Source organism: Leptonychotes weddellii, chromosome 9 (assembly GCF_054177405.1).
Source record: "Leptonychotes weddellii isolate Sample4059 chromosome 9, ASM5417740v2, whole genome shotgun sequence".
Classification (NCBI taxonomy): domain Eukaryota; kingdom Metazoa; phylum Chordata; class Mammalia; order Carnivora; family Phocidae; genus Leptonychotes; species Leptonychotes weddellii.
The window spans coordinates 87,890,091-87,907,791 of NC_138377.1; the positions used below are offsets into that span (position 1 = coordinate 87,890,091).

The 17,701-nt window shown below is 35.3% G+C and overlaps 1 protein-coding gene and 1 long non-coding RNA gene across 5 annotated transcripts in view; one reads left to right on the forward strand and one right to left on the reverse strand.

Annotated features, from left to right (window-relative positions):
- LOC102749095 (uncharacterized) overlaps nucleotides 1–17,701 on the forward strand; it is a 476,674-nt gene that overhangs the window by 262,135 nt on the left and 196,838 nt on the right. The gene's annotated exons all lie outside the window — the stretch shown is intronic.
- Nucleotides 1–17,701, reverse strand: part of ADAM10 (ADAM metallopeptidase domain 10) — a 136,343-nt gene that overhangs the window by 33,405 nt on the left and 85,237 nt on the right. For all 4 annotated transcript variants that reach the window (XM_031031060.2, XM_081831165.1, XM_081831166.1 and 1 more), the window contains 3 exons: nucleotides 11,337–11,486; nucleotides 10,061–10,153; nucleotides 6,817–7,000 (listed from right to left, as the gene is read on the reverse strand). In XM_031031060.2, coding sequence (XP_030886920.1) covers nucleotides 6,817–7,000; nucleotides 10,061–10,153; nucleotides 11,337–11,486 — 427 coding nt within the window. The remainder of the gene's footprint in view (nucleotides 1–6,816; nucleotides 7,001–10,060; nucleotides 10,154–11,336; nucleotides 11,487–17,701) is intronic.

A 17,701-nucleotide genomic window follows, 5' to 3' on the forward strand; every position in this document is an offset into this window, starting at 1 on the left:
ACTGTACTGAGAAGAACACAGTTCTTTTAATAACTCTGTTAAAGACTCTTAGTGAGAATTCTTTAGTTTACATTCACATGTAAAGTGTTTCTCTTTGGTTTTTTTAATTAAAATACAATCAAATTTTAGGATATTCTGATAACTGATCAAGTTATTTCAAATTAGCTTTCTATATGCAAAATTACAACCAAGTTATTAAGCCATTAAAAAATCTAATGTTTATAATCCCTGATAAAGCATATAATAGAAGGCAATTTAAAATAGATTTGCAAGAATGGCATGACACTACAATTGCTACCCATTCATTTTAACATTAGAAAGTAAATTTAACAGGGACACCTGGGTGGCTCAGTCAGTTAAGCGTCTGCCTTTGGCTCAGGTCATGATCCCAGAATCCCACGACCGAGCCCCACATCAGGCTCCGCACTCAGTGGGCAGTCTGCTTCTCCCTCTGACCCTACCCCCCTCTTGGGCTCTCTCTCACTCTCTCTCTCTCTCATAAATAAATTTAACACAAGTTGAACATAAATTTGAATTACTGTTATGATTTAGGAAGCTAAAATAACAACCTCCACAGAAAAGTAAAATGAAAGACTGAGCCATATGCAGATTTTAACCAGCACAAGATGGAGAACCTTTATGATATTCAGAACTTACTACCTTTTCTACAAAGAAAACTGACAGCAAATGATTTATGAATATTTAATATATTTTCTTATGCAACTTCTACTTTTGGAGATGAGTCCTAAGGATTGTATCACTACTTCTAGAAATTAGAAAAGATATGAATAAGCACTCTGTATGTAATAGTTTTAAACAAATAGTAAATTAATATCCTGCCTTAATGAAGATCTATCATATGCAAATTGGTCCAATGCAGTACTGTCAAACTTGAATTAAGCACAAAAGACTCCACACTGTAAATCTCTATCAGTTAAAAAAAGGAAAAAATAAATAGCATGTATTAAAAACTCTGATAATATATTTTTCTATATTTTTAAGGTCTATACAGTTTAAGGGAAGATCAGACATAAATTTGAATGTACTCTTCTGAAATATAGTCTTTGTAATTTTACATCATGTTTAACATCTTAGTAAATGCTTTTGGTTTTAATGTGTATCACTTACAGAAAAGTTTAATATTTGTTACAAACTAATAACATGTTAAAATAACTCAATTATACAGAAAAAATAAGACTATATTTAATTTTATAAGTTATGGTTTAATTTCTTTTCGGCAGTAGTGCACTAATTTTTTTTAATTCCAATATAGTTAACATAAAGTGTTACATTATTTTCAGGTGTACAATATAGTGATTCAACAATTCCATACATTACCCAGTGCTAAGTTATGGTTTAATTTTTTACAAAACAATGCAACTAGTTCTGATGTGCCAGAAACTCAATCAGTGATATCATATATACCTATAGGTAAACCACAGCACAAGTTCGGTACGGCTTTATATTATACATTTAAAATTTTACTACATGTAGTCATCATTACAAAATACAAATTGTGATTAATAATGAGAAGGGTAAAATTTTTTTATTTTGAGTTAAAAGCTATTACTGATGGATAGATGGCTCAATAACCAACAAAGAAGGATAATGACATTTTTTTTACCTACAGTACAGCCTGAGAGCTAAAATCACAGAATATCACTCCTAAACTTTAAAACAGACCCCCACTCCAGGCCCCAAATTAGAAAAACTGGATAATATAACATAATACCCTGACAGAGTCCACAAGTACAGTTTTGATGTGAGCAGGCCTAAACACTTAAAACTTAACAGTAGCATACTGATCATGCAATATTAATCTGAGCAGTAATTTTGAACCAGACAATAGTTCCAATCCCCGACAGGTTATCAGGAAATGTCCTAGGGCATTTCTTTGTCTTTCATGTCTGGAGAGCGGCATTCACAAGTAATAGGGAGGGACGAGAGATGTTAAACATCCTGCATGGAACAATCCAGACTGCACAAAATGCCAGTATTAACTGTCCTGTTGTAATATTCTAATGATGTAAATCTCCCAGCCTTATAATTAGACTTTTAAACAACATGTTAAGAATTTGATAGGCTGTGGGTTATCTTGAGAACCCTAAGTTGAGCTCTGTATGCCCTTAAATCCTAATATGTAAAATCAAACTAAAATTTCTAAACTAAGAAAAACAGAAGAGACTATTGCTAACAATTGAAATGTCTCAAAAAATGTTCTCCACAAATGGTCAGAGGAATACCAAATGGTTCAGGATTAACTACGGAGATGAATTCCAGAGATAGCCTTACTCAGTGGCTTGCCCAAACTGAGACTATGTTCATTAGGATAACATTAAGAAGGATAATATATGAACAGAATGCACCTTATTAAAAAAAAAAAAAAATGGCCCCTCTCAAAAGGCATGTTGGAAGGGTGCCACAAGTGAAGTAAAATAAAAAGATTATCTAATATAAGGAATTGACTTAGTTAAGGAATCAATGCTTCAGTCTCTAAATTAAATAAGCGGCTACCTGCTTAACACAGAACTGTGCTCATACAAAGAAAAGTTTAAAGAAATCCTGTCAGATTCATAATCAACAATGACTTTGTTTGGAAGACCAGACTCCCTTCCAATCCCTGTATAATTTCAAATGGGAGCGTCCAAGCCAGCCCAGTTCACTAGTTGTTTCCACTAATTATGGAGTTGGGCAGGAGGTGCTGTTTTCCTGATTAAAGAAACCCAAGGCAGTACCCAACTACAGTATGATATTAAATAAGAAAAGTAGTGTAAGAAGACTTAAAAACAAGAAACCTACTATTCAAATGTTTCAACTTTTACTGCTTTTCCCAGCTTAACTGAGTCAGTGAAGACTATAGCTAATAATTTGAGTAATATTCTGTGAAAATTAACATCACAACAAAACCCTCCACACCACCATCTATTTGTAGTAAAATATCTGCAGAATTAAATGAAACTAAGCTAAATAATACAACAAAATCAAAATTAATCAGGCCAAATAAAAATGAAAAAACTAAGAAACAATAACAGATCATAAGCTGAACAGATCAGCTATGAAATGGTACTTTTTAATAAACAGATAACCACAAAAATTACTAAGATCTGTAAACAGAAATGTGGTCTCAAAAAAGGACAAAGAGAGAAGAAATTACAACGAAAAATAAACACAGTGAAGCAAAATGATTTACCTAAATTTAGAGAGAACAGACAGAACCCAGTCTCCTAGCTCCCAAAACAGTGCTCTTCCCATTATGCCATGACAATTACCCAAAATGATGTCTAAATATTAAAGAGTAGAATTCTTGGGGCGCCTGGGTGGCTCAGTTGGTTAAGCGACTGCCTTCGGCTCAGGTCATGATCCTGGAGTCCCAGGATCGAGTCCCACATTGGGCTCCTTGCTCAGCAGGAAGTCTGCTTCTCCCTCTGACCCTCCCCCCTCTCATGCTCTCTATCTCATTCTCTCTCAAATAAATAAATAAAATCTTAAAAATAAATAAATAAAAATAAAAAAATAAAGAGTAGAATTCTGTTATAACTCCTCTTCCAAAAAAATGGATTCCAACAATACAAAACCTCTACTAAGATGCAGGAAACATTTCAACTTCTTACCAGAAACATCTTAGAGAAAGCTAGGATATTACAGTATATAATACTTAGTAGAATAACTACCAAATGCACTGAACCTAGAGTCAAAAGGTCTAGACTCTGGGTTCTGTGTGATTGTGGGTCAGTCACAAAGTCTCTAAATCCAAGTTTCTTCATCTGCAGAATGGAGGTAGTAATACCTACACCTCAGAAGGGTACTGAAATAATCAATAAAACCAATTATATATTATTCCCTATAAAAAGATACAATGTTGGGTGCCTGAGTGGCTCAGTTGGTTAAGCGTTTGCCTTAGGCTCAGGTCATGATCTCAGGGTCCTGGGATCGAGCCCCATGCTCAGCTCAAGCTCCCTCTCTCTTTGCCCCTCACCCCGCTTGTGTACTCTCTCTCTCTCAAATAAATAAATAAAAATCTTTTTAAAAAACACAATGTGAATCAAATATAAAACTCAGTTCAGGTAGTCAAAGGGCAAAGGGAAGAGGAGAAAACCATCAATGTCATGTTAAGGCAGGTACCCTATACTAGAAAAAGCTGGCTCAAAAGAACAAAGATCAGGGTGCCTGGGTGGCTCACAGTTGGTTAAGCATCTACCTTCGGCTCAGGTCATGATCCCAGGGTACTGGGATGGAGCCCCACATCGGGCTCCCTGCTCAGTGAGGAGTCTGCTTCTGCCCCACTCCCCACCTCCCTGCTTGTGCTCTCTGCTCTTTCTTGGGCTCTCTCTCTCAAATAAAATATTGGGGAAAAAAAAAAAAAAGAACAAAGATCCCTTCTCTTTTCCACTCTGGTCCCCATTCTTCTGTCTCTCCCTAGCCCCTTCCCAACAGCTCTTAGAAAAAGGCTTCTAAGAACTGGAGTTGGGGGTTTAACATAGAGTAAAGGAAGAGGGTATCAGATGAAGAACCTATGACAAAAATACAAGTCATATGTCCGACTTTCAGTCGAGAACTTTGCCCGCTGCTGTTCAGTAAAATGATCCAAATATCAAAATAACTAGATATAAAGGCTAATTGTCCTCCAAACCCATTACCCTAATTTAATCATGAGAAAAACATCAAAGAGACTGCAACAGAGGGGCATCCCACAAGATACTTGACCAGTATTCCTCAAAATTGTCAAGAATCATCAAAAGCAAAAAGTCTAAGAAACTCTAATAGTCAAGAAAAGATTAAAGAGACATGATAACTAAATGTAATGTGGTATCTTGGATGAGATCCTAGAACAAAAAAGAGACCTTAGGTAAAAACTAAAAAATTTGAATCAACTACGAACGTCAGTTAACAATAATAATGAAACTATAGGTTTGTTAATTGTAACAAATGTACCATACTAATACAAGCTGCTAATAATATGTATGGGTGGGGTGTACATGAATTCTCTATACTATTTGCTCAATTCTTCTGTGAATCTAAAACTATCCTAAAAATACAGTCTATTTTTGCATCTATAGACATGAGGCTATCTGAAGATTTTAAAAAACTGACCAAGCTCCTTCAGGAGCATTACATTCCTAATGAACAAAAGTCTGAAGCTGAAAATGTAAAACAGTTTCTGGTTTGAAATCATCCAATCACTTGCCCAGAAGCCATTCTATGAGTAAGTTTCCTTAGAGACAAAAATATGAATATGGTAGTCCTCAAACTTGAATGTGAATCAGAATCAGCTGGAAGCCTTGTTCAACCAAAGACTGTTGCGCTTTGCACCTAGAGTTTCTGATTCAGTAGACTTGGGTGGGGTCCATAAATTTGCATTTCTAACAAGTTCCCAGGTGATGCTGATGTTCTTATAGTTAAGGAACACACTTTGAAAATACAGTAATTTAGTATACTAATGGTAATTTGCAACAAAGAATCAAATGAACCCTTGAATTTTCACAGTACTTACTAATGAATAAGTAGAAGAAACCATAAACTTTATAATAAATCATCCAACTTATTCAAGAAGAGGAAAAGAAATTTCAGAATATACAAGTTATAAAACGTAAAATTATCATAGGAAAGAGTGAGATTATACAATCTTCTGACAATGCAAGTAACACAAAACCAGGACAAATCAACCTAAGAGACAAATATAAATCTCCAAAAATACTGTACTATGATATATAGTTCATGACATAAATTTGCACCTTAATGACATCATGAAAATGTGGAAGAAAAACAAAAGAAGCTTTGAAAATTGTGAAAGTAATATTCATTGCTGGCTTTAAAAATAAAGCAAGAAATATAAAAGCTAAAATATACTACTACTTAAGATGTTAAAATATACATCACAGATCAAACAATAAACTAATTAAAGAACAGGAATAGAAAAGCTTCCCTTACCCTGCATAAAGCATTCTATCTTTTAAAAAGATAGAAACGATACATCAGAAGAAAGAGATATTACCATATATAGCTCAGAAGATAACAGACTACTGATCAAACTCTATATGGCAAAATTTATATTCAAAGAGTCTGGGATTGTTTCTACCCAATCTTTCAACTAATAAATTTGTGTTTCTCTAAACTAGGTTCCTAAATTTATTAGACTGTAAATTACAGTCCCCCTACCCCCACTGTAAGGGGAAGGGGATTATCCTATCCCAGTTTTGTTAGTGACAACAGTTTCCATGGCTAAGGCAAAGACCCCAGCAGAGTTTGGGCCCAGGTGGTGAGGTTAGTGGAGCTGGGGGTACTGGGGCCTCCTGCTTCCATCTCTTTTCAGGCAACACTTACCTTTTGTTAAAATAAAGGCTATAAATAAAATAATAATAAGGGCAGTCTTTCTTTTCTACCTACTGCTTCTGACTGGGGTTTCTCTGCTCTCTATCTCATTGCAGAACAGAAGCAAGAACATAGTTTTCCCCTTTTAATTCTAAGGACCTCTTTCCCAGAAAAATATTTTTTTAAATTAATAACATTAACTTCTATGAAAAAATTAGTATTTCATTTTTGTTTTCAGAAATAAGTACCACTTTTTCCTCATGAAATTATTTCAGCCACTGAATGTACCAAATGTCAGGCTATCTCCCTGTTAGTACTCATTTCAAAATAAAAAGCTACTCCACCTATTTTTCTACTTACACTATGCTTATGACTCTTGCCTAACTCAAGCTCTTTAAATTAAGATATTGTACAGGCATCAGTTTCTACTATACTTTTATAAAATTCAATGTGCCCTGAAAATTGCTTGTTTCAAGTATTAAGCCAAGACATAGTTGGATAAACTACCTGAAGGTGCTCCAACCCAAGCCAGACCAAGAACACCATCATCAAAATCTCGGTCTGTGAAGACATAGGCCAAACAGTAGTCATCATGATTCTGCTCAGAATTCAATTCCAGAAACTTCTCCACACCAATATTTGGGAAACGGAAGGGATTCGTAGAGTCCTTTTCATCAGCAGTTGTGTTGATCTAAAATCCAAGACAACTATTTAAATAGGCAATTAATGTTAGCAGAGCCTATGTGTAAAGTCTTTGCTCACCTTCTGCATCCGCCTGGACAATATGCTTGGAACCCAAGGGAAATCAGGCCTGAATTAAGGCTTCTACAACTGTTCCCACTGCCCCCATCCCTGAGCTGCTCATAGAAACCAAAAAGGAAAAAAAGGAAAAAAGAAAGGCTGAGTAGGAGAATTAAAATTGAGTATGTTAAAAATTTCTGGGCAAGTATTGACCGAATTTCTAAACAATGAACACTTAGGATGGAAAAACAAGTTCTGCTTTCAAAACTTCTAATAAAGGAAGTACAGTTTCTCAAATTTAATCATGTGAGCAAGTCTCTTTCAGTACTAATCTCCTGCACATGGTGGAAAGTATAAGGATATAAACCCCTAAATTTTAGCTAATTACTAGAACATGAAATTGATATCAAACCCAAGACCGTCAATTCAACAGCCAAATCATTTCCTTGGTTCTGCTTGCCTAAAATCATAGGAGTCAAGCCCAACAAAATGCAAGTTCAATTTTTTTCCCTGAACGTGGGCAAGAATTTTTTTTTTACTCCCCATTCTCTTCTCTCACTGTATCAAGCTCAGTTCCTCCAGAATGTTTCTTTTGATACTTAGCTACTGTACTCCTAGTGCAGGTTCCTCCTTCACAATCTGAAGAATAATCAGTTCTACTGAACTGCTTCTACTTGTTCTACTAAACAGAAACTTCATTTATTAGCCTCTGCCTCCTTTCAGAGACCCCTGCCTGTCCTCTGAAGTTCTAGAACAATTTGTCTTTCCCCAAGTAAGTCAGAAAATTACATATACAACTGTTGATACAGAATAAAAAGGGATATGCATGAAAGTAAACATTTCTTTAGAAGGCAGTCCTCAGTCTATTGAAAATGTTAGTAGTAAAGGGAGGATATAACAGTTGATAAAATGAGAACTGCAGGTCTTTCTAGGTTCCACACCCTTCAGTAAAATCAAGAGGCTCAGAAGCAGGATCGCAAAAACACTACTGCGGGCAACTGCTTAAGGACAGATTTATGGTTTATCTATTAACAACTAAAAACAATCAGTAATGGTCATCTAACACAAAAAAATCCAAAAGCAATCACACTATATGTTATAAATAGCCCATGCTTAGAGACATGCTATAGATGGCTTTTTCCCACTAAATAGTGAAATGAAATTCCTTGAGATTTTTTTAATATTGGCTACAAATAAAAATTGTATCTAAGTTGTAGTTACCTATATTAAAAATGAGATAATATTTAAATGTTGACTGATATAAATTTCAAATTAATGGGTCAGAAGGAATCTTCAGATGAGATTTAGTTAAAAGCTTGAAAACAACCAAATGCCACACTATCCATTCATATACATGCATTTCTTCATAGTGCAAATCATTGTACTAAAAAAAAAAATGCTTCACTATAATTTGTTCTGGTATTCTTTACTTTTCACTAGCTTGCATTTTATTGCTTTGCCAACTAAACAATAATTATTATCACTTTTACTTGCTCATTTAAGGACTTCAGTTACTCTCAAAATACATGAAAGCAACTGATTATGAACAATTCTTCCATTGTTTATCTACAAACCACATTTCACCTTAAACTCCAATTTAACATTTAATCATATTACTAAGGACCATCTTTAACTATGCTATTAAATATATAACATGCATGAACAAAAACTATGAATTAGTCAATCATATTTTAAGAAAATTAGGAGCACAAATATAAAGAAACCTTATGGCAAATACTTTTGTAAAATGATTTTTTTTTTAAAACTCAAGCTATTTATCTAGCTTATCAATTCAGATTTTTTTTTTTTATTTTATTTTTTTTATTCAATTCAGATTCTTAAAAGCCTATACACATAGAAAGAATTCACATTGGGAAAATTTATTAAACAACCCAATTTTTTTTTTTTAAAGATTTTATTTATTTATTTGAGAGAGAGAATGAGAGACAGTGAGCACGAGAGGGAAGAGGATCAGAGGGAGAAGCAGACCCCCCGCTGAGGGAATCGATCCTGAGACTCCAGGATCATGACCTGAGCTGAAGGCAGTCGCTTAACCAACTGAGCCACCACCCAGGCGCCCAAACAACCCAATTTTGTTAGTAATTTAATATCTACTTATTTAAATCTATAACCTTAAAATTAATCATCAGTGAACCTGTGGCTCTAGGTGAGCATTTCTCAAAATGTGTTTTACAGTTCTTTGGACTCTCAGCTGACATTAATACAGAAAAGGTTCCATGGTCAAATTAGTTTTGAAAATTATGAGTTTCTCTCCTGAAGGACTTATCAAAATTTGAGATACGTTAGTCTGTACTATGAATTTACAAGAAGAGAGCATAGTACTAAGTGTTTTTCCAACTTCCAATTTTATTTAACCATTCTATCTATCCTTCCCTCCTCTAGAGCACCAAATGGGACACACACTGAAAAATACTGCACAAGGCAAATCTTTAAAAACTGGGAAACGATAGGGCGCCTGGATGGCTCAGTTGGTTAAGCAACTGCCTTCGGCTCAGGTCATAATCCCAGAGTCCCGGGATCACGTCCCGTGTCGGGCTCCCTGCTTAGTGGGGAGTCTGCTTTTCCCCCTGACCCTCCCCCATCTTGTGCTCTCTCTCTCTCAAATAAATAAATAAAATCTTAAAAAAAAAAAAAACACCTGGGAAATGATAAGAGGGGTGCGGAATGTCAAGTACTCTATCTGTAGTTCTTGAGAGACTAGGGCTTTCTAACTGGCATGTTAATCAGATAGAATACAGGATGACAGTACCTCTTTTGCAGTCCAGATTAAAGCCCTATAGATTTCATTTTTATGATAAACCTAGTATCCCTGTGTGTGTCTCTGTGTGCGTCTGCGCATGTTGTGTAAAAGCCAAGAGTAAAGATAAACGATCAGCAAAACAATTTAAACTATTAATGCATAAAAATGAAGTAAAAAGCATTTTTCTTTTTATAAACACGTCCTTATTGTTTCTCTTTCTTAAAGTTCTGAACTATTGAAATTCCTTACTCTTATTCGTTTCACCATGAAACTGATGTTACGGATTCCAGAGAAGTCTGTAGTCTGGTAAATCGTATCAATCGCTTTAACATGACTGGATATCTATAGATTTAAAAAAAGAAGAACATTTTAGAGGCAATATTAAAATGTGAATAAGGCTGTGAGTTTCCATTTTCTGAATCAAGAATGTTCCACCACACTCAAATTTTAAAATGTCTACATCATATACTGGATGAAAAGATGAAATAGATTAGTGAGCTGGGGCTAAGAGGGAAGATTCTGTACCTTTTCCAGACTCTTCTCCAGCCAGAAACAAACATCACTCTTACTTCAATCATATAAAACTTTGTTTCCTCAATCAATCTTGCAATGTCAGACCTCCATGCCTTTTCACATGCTATTTCCTTATGCTTAGAGTATCTTTATCCATCAGATTCAGTTCAAACATCTCCTGTAAGAACTTCCCTGATAGGGGTGCCTGGGTGGCTCAGTGGGTTAAGTGTCTGACTCTTGATTTTAGCTCTGGTCATAATCTCGGGGTCGAGGGATAGGGCCCCCACATCAGGCTCTGCCCTGGGCGTGGAGCCTGCTTGGGATTAGCTCTCTCCCTCTGCCCACTCCCGTGCCCCACTCCCGCTCTCTCGTACTCTCTCCCTCCAAAAAAACAAAAACAAAAAACTTCCCTGATAATGTCAGGATATTCAGTCATTCTCTGACTTTAGTCTTTCTATTGCTGCACTAGTACACATAATCTTTAAGTTTTGTTGACCACTTATTATATACTAGGCACTGTTTTAGGTGCTGGGGATACAATGGTGAAAAACAGAAAAGGTCCCTATAAATTTACAAAGATTTATTCTAGATGGTGATGGGAGAGAGGAAGTAATGCAAATATAAATAAGATACATTAAGATTTGCTAAATTCTAGGGCACCTGGGTGGCTCAGTTGGTTAAGCGTCTGCCTTCGGCTCAGGTCATGCTCCCAGGGTCCTGGGATTGAGTCCCACATCAGGCTCCCCTTCTCTGCGGGAACCTGCTTCTCCCTCTCCCTCTGCCTGCCACTCCCTGTTTGTGCTCTCTCTCCCTCTCTGTCAAATAAATTCTAAAATATCCTACCTGGTCTTTTAGTCATCTGTGTACTTATCCTACATATTTTATAATTATTGAAAATATGGTTTTGTTTTTTTCAAAAAAGGGATATGCCTTAACTTTAATTCTTAGAGGAAAATAGAGGTGTAATGAAACAGTATGAGAACTCCTAAAATAGTAGCAAAATTATAAATACCTGGGCAATCACAGCTTCTCGTGTTCCATAATATTTAAAGAACAGATGATCAGTCTGAATATAAAGCTGACAAGTATTTCTTTCAGCTGAAGTTGTACGTTTTTTCCTCAGGTGTTCTGGACCATTAACAGCATGTTCTTCTTGAGGTGTCTATATGTCAAAAAAAAGTCATTTCTGATAATTAGTATGCTTCACTATTATTATAAATTTACATAGCTAAGAACACACATTATGTAGACTTTCACATTCTATTTTATTATGGAACACCACAGGTATTCCCCCACACCGTTAAAAATTCTTCATAAACCTCGCTTTCAGCCTCATAACATTCCACTATATAGATGATCTGTAATTTATTCAAGCAATTCTTTCACTTTTAAACGTTTTCAAAACCCACCTTTTAATATGTGTAATCATTTAAATATAAAGCAAGTCTTATAGTTGTTTATAGTACTTTGATATCGTCTTCTATCTCCCTCTAATACTCAATCTATTACCCAGCCCTGTCAGATCGATCCCCTAAATACCTAGGGAATATGCCCATTAACTCTGGCGCCCGCACATCAGCCCAAGCTACCATCACTTACTACCTAGAATACTGCAATAATAGCAATGTAATCCATCCATATCCACTACTGGCCTTCACTCTATTCTCCATACTGTATGCAATCTTTTCAAAATGCAAATTTGCAAATATTACCCACCTGTACAATAGATTTCAAGGCTTCCTCCTGCTCTAAGGATAAAGCCCTAAATCCTTTACATGTGCCACCAAATCAGCACTGCAGTTTCTGCTTACCTGCCCAGTTTCTTCTCATTCTATATTATTTCAAAGAGAGAGACTATCTACCACAGAACTCAACTCTTCCTCTCTGTGCTACACTAAACAGGTCTTCTTTCCAATCCTCCAGCATCGTCTGTCTCCTGACATGGTCTTTGCACACACTACCATTGTCTCTCCTGACCTAGCTAACTTCTCTCTTCAGACTTAGCAAAGGTCAATTTATCACGGAACCATATTCCCATGTCCCTTACATAGTGCGACTTTAGTTTATTATGTGGTGATTGGTTTAATTTCTGTCCCTAGCCCACCATCATTACTTCAATCACTAGAATATGAGCTCCAGAAAGAAGAAACTACCTCTGTGTTTGCTTCTCGATACACTGCCATTACCTAACACAGACTTGGCAGGCAAACAGTAGATATTCAGTATGTATTTGTTTAAAGAATTAGCACTGCTATTGAACCCAAGCACTTAAACATTTGCTGACATCTAAGAGCTCCATTTTAAGTGAATTTTGATGACACAGTAACGGAGAATTCAAATTAAATTAGATTTTAAGCCACAATTCCAAATTTACACTCACATTTTATACTTTCCTTCTCCCTTGACAACTCCATGTTTGTTCTCTCAGTTACTGCCTTCATTTTACCTTTATCTATTTTCACTGAGTACAGCATTCTAGGATGGCAATTACTCAGTTTCAGCACACTATACTGTCTTCTGTTTTCAACAGTCTCCAATGAAAAATGAGCTGTCATTTTAACTGCTGCTTCTTTGAAGGTGACTGGACTTTTATTATTGGTTGCTTTTAAGAGTATATATCTTTTGGTTTTTAGACTTTTCTAATAATATGCTAGGGTGTTACTTTCATTGGAAAGTATTTATCCTACTCTAATTGCAGGGTTTACCAAATTTGTTGATACCCTCTATCATATTTGGAAAACTTTCTGCCATATCTGTCCCTATTTCACTCTCACTTTTTTCCCCCTGAGATATCAATTATACATATGCTAGACCTTTTTAAGGAATCCCTTATCTCTTATATCTTTTTTGTATTTTTCTATCCTTTTGTTTCTTAGTGGTTCACTGTTTTCTTATGATATACCATCCAGCTCTAAACCCATCAAATTCTTAATTTCTGCTGTTATACTTTTCAATTCTAGAATTTTCATCAGGCTCTTTTTTTTCATTCTCAGTTTTCTGCTGTAATTTTAAATTCCATCTTTATGTACTTGACCATGTTGAAGTCTGTATCTGATCATTTCATTATCTGGAAAACTTTAGGTTGTTTACATGTCTGGCATCCCAGCTAGAATGTAAGCTCTCTGAGGGTGTATACTCTGTGTCATTTATTCTTGTATCACTGATGTTTAATATACAATAGTTTTCTCCTCTTGTTCTTCCATCATGTTGTCTTGTTTGTTCATATGCTTATTATTTTTAACTGAGTGCCAGACAACGTAATTGAAAAACCTCAGATACAATTTTAGGCTTCAGGTGATGATACCTTTCTCAAGACAAGATTTATTTTTTCTTCTGGAAATCAGTTAGGCTTGATGCACTAGTAATCCTAGATCACCTTACTCTAATTAGACATTAAGCAGCTGTGATACAGAATTTTAATCCCTGTGACAGAAGGAGATAGGACATTTTTTGACTCACCCTTACTCCCAGGGAGTAGCCCTTCAAGATCCCAACCTAAAGCCCTTCTGAGAAGGCCATAAGTACTATTTTTATCCTTAGCCTCAAGAATCTGCAGAGTTCTACTCAGCTTCTCAGTCTCTCAGCTACCTTATCGGGAACTAGAAAATACACCTGGAGAAAAGATGCCCCAAAGGCCATGCTCACTTGTCTAGGCATTCTCATATTTTCCTAAGATCCAGCCCCATAATTCCTCACAGCCTTGTTCTCTCTCCAATGCCTCCAAACGCACACACAAACATGCACATGCAGACACACATATAAACATACACATAGGTACTTTTAAATATTTATATTTAAAAGATTTATGGGGTACCTGGGTGGCTCAGTTGGTTAAGCGTCTGCCTTTGGCTCAGGTCATGATCCCAGGGTCCTGGGATTGAGCCCCACGTCGGGCTCCCTGCTCGGCGGGAGGCCTGCTTCTCCCTCTCCCACTCCCCCTAGCTTGTGTTCCCTCTCTCACTGTCACTCTGTCGGATAAATAAAATCTTAAAAAAAAAATTGTATTTCGGGGTGCCTGTGTGGCTCAGCCCCACATCTGGCTCCCTGCTCAGCAGGGAGTCTGCTTCTCCCTCTTCCTCTGGCCCTCCCACCAGCTCGTGCTCGTGCGTGCACACACGCGCACGCTCTCTCTCAAATAAATAAAATCTTTTAACCAAAAGAAAATTTTATATTTTGAGGCCAAGTTGGTTTTTATCAGCTGTTCTAAGCAGGAAAAGGATTACTCTATTTCTTGAAAACAATTCCTTATTAGTTTTATGTATTGTGAATACTGTCTCAAAGTTTATAACTGTCTTCGCTTTAAGGTGTCTTTTACTCTTAATTTTCATAGAGTGAAATATATCAAATTTTTTATAGTTAAAAGATTTTATGTCATATTCAAAGTATTTCTCTACCCCAAAATCCAAAATATTTTTTAATATCTTTTCAAATGCTTTGCCCATTTTTTAACTGGAGCTCATGCATTTTTTTTAAGTTAAAATAGTTCTTTGTATGTTCTGGAGAAGTTTTTGTCAGATGTACTGCTGACATTTTTGCACAGTCTCTGGCTTTTTACATTTTCTTTTTTTTTTTCATTTTTTTTTATTATGTTACGTTAATCACCATACATTACATCATTAGTTTTTGATTGGCTTTTTACATTTTCTTAACTGTGTCTTTTGAGATTTTAATTTGACAGAGTCGAGTTGATTAAATTTTGTTGGGTATTTTTGTATCCTAAAAAATTGTTGCCTATGCCAAAGTGACAAAAGTTTCTCTTTTTCTAGAAGTTTTAAGTTTTAGCCTTAAGCATACAGATTTATTATCTATTTTCAGCTAATTTTTATATAAGGTGTAGTGTACAGGCTAAGGTTTGATTTTTTTTTTCTATATGGATATCCAATTAATTATGCCAGTACCATTTGTCACACTGCTCTTTCTCGGGACTTTTGTGAAAATCAACTGACCCTATGGACACTCTCCTTAGGTCAAGAGGACACTATCTTGACTACTGTGGTTTAAAATCAAAATCCTCTAGCTTTGTTCTTTTTTGAAAATTCTTTTGGCTATTCTAGGTTCTTTACATTTCAGCCTAACTATGAGAATCAGTTTATCAATTACAGGATAAATCCCCATTGAGATTTTGATAGGGGTTGCACTGACTGACTCTACAGAACAATTTGGGGAAAACTGACAATTTGGGGAAAACTGACACACTGAGTCTTCCAAACAATAAACACAGTTTATTTCTGCATTTATTTAGACAGTTAATTTTTCTTGGCAATGTTTTATAGTATTCATATATGTCTTGTGCATATTTTATTAAATTTATTTGAAGTATTTTATATTCTTAATGATATTTTTAGAGGGATTTTTAAATTTCATTTTCTAAATGTTCATTGGTATTTTATAAAATACGACTGATTTTTTTCATACTGACTTTGTATCTATCCTATATCCTTGGTAAATTTACTTATTAATTTTATAACTTTTCCTAGATTCATTAGGATTTTCTAAGCATACTCTCAATGTCACCTACAAATAAATGCAGTTTATTTCCTTTACAATCTGTATGCCTTTCATTTCTTTTTCTTGCCTGATTATGCTATGATCATTATGTGTTATCTTCTTTTATATATTGCTGAGTTTGACTTGTTAATATTTTGTTTAAGAAATTTTGCATATATATTTCTAAGGTATATTGGCTTGTAGTTTAGTTTTCCTGTAATGTCTTTGTCTGGTGTGGGCATCAGGGTAATGCTGCTCTGACAGAATGTGTTAAGAAGTTTTCCCTTCTCCTTTATTTTCTTAAGAGCTTTGTATAAGATTGGTATTTTTTTCTTTCTTAAATGCTTAGACTTCTATTGTGAAATGATATCTGGGCTTGAACACTCCTTGATGGAAAATTATTAAGTATCAATCTAATATCATCATATACACACCTACTATTCTATTTCTGTTTGTTTTTCTTAATTTGTATCTGTAAAGGAATTTGCCCATTAAATTGGCTGTTAAATTTATTGGCTCAATGTGCTCAAAATTTAAACTACTAATGTGTGTAGTAATATCCCCTTTCATTCCTGGTACTGTTAATTTGTGGTTTCTCTTTATTTCTTGATCAGAGTAGATGGAAGTTTATCAGTTAATCTTTTCTACTGATTTCCTCTTGTTTTTATATCATTGATATCTCTCTTACTTGTTACTTGATTCCTTCTATTTACTTGGTTTAATTTGTACTTCCCAGTCTAGCTTTTTAAGGTGGAAGCTTATGTGACTGATTTCTAGAACTTTCTTCTTTTCTAATATGATCATTTAAACTTCACATTCTTTGTTGTTAGGAAATGTTTCCTGTGCACTCTTCACTTCTTTGTATAGATCTAAATTTCCATCTGGTTTCCATCCTTTTTCTAACCAAAGAACATCCTTTAACTTTCCTTGCATTAAATTTCTTTCAGTGATTATTCAGCTTAAGCTGAATCTAACAAATTTTATTATTTTGTGTTTTTGTTATTCACTTCAAAATAGTTCTCAACTGCATTATTTGATGTGACATAATTTCTAAAAATTGCAGAATTTTCCAGATTTTTTGTTATTGATTACTAATTCAATTTCCTTAAGACCCAAGAACTTATTCTATATAATTTCAATCCTTTTAAACTTATTGAGACTTCTTTTATAGCCTAGCATATGTTAGCAAATGTTCGTGTACACTTGAAAAGAATGTAGATCTGCTACTTTTGAGTGGAGAGCTCTATAAATGTCAATTAGGTCAGGTTGGTTCAGAGTGGTGTTCAAGTGTCCTATATCCTAACTGGTTTTCTGTCTACTTGCTCTATCAACGTATCAGTCAACTTCTCTACTCAGAAATAAGTGTACCTCCAACTATAATTTGTAGATTTTTCCAGTTATCCTTCCAGTTTTGTCAGTTTTTGCTTAATGTATTTCACAGCTCTATTACTAACTGCATTATTAACTAACGTTTAGGATTATTTCTCCATGATAAAGTAAAAGGTCCCTCCTTGTCCACAGTAATATTCTGTGAACTGATACACATTCTTTAATATTAGTATGGTCACTCTAACATTCTTATGATTGGCATTTTATGATACATGCTTTACCATCCTTTTAAACTATCTGTGTCTTTACATTAAACTGCATTTCTTTTAGCAAGGAAATTGAAGCAGTAATCAAAAATCTCCCAACAGGGCGCCTGGGTGGCTCAGTTGGTTAAGCGACTGCCTTCAGCTCAGGTCATGATCCTGGAGTCCCGGGATCGAGTCCCGCATCGGGCTCCCTGCTCGGCGGGGAGTCTGCTTCTCCCTCTCCCGCTCCCCCGTCTTGTGCTCTTTCTCTCTCTCACTCTCTCTCTCAAATAAATAAATAAAATCTTTAAAAAAA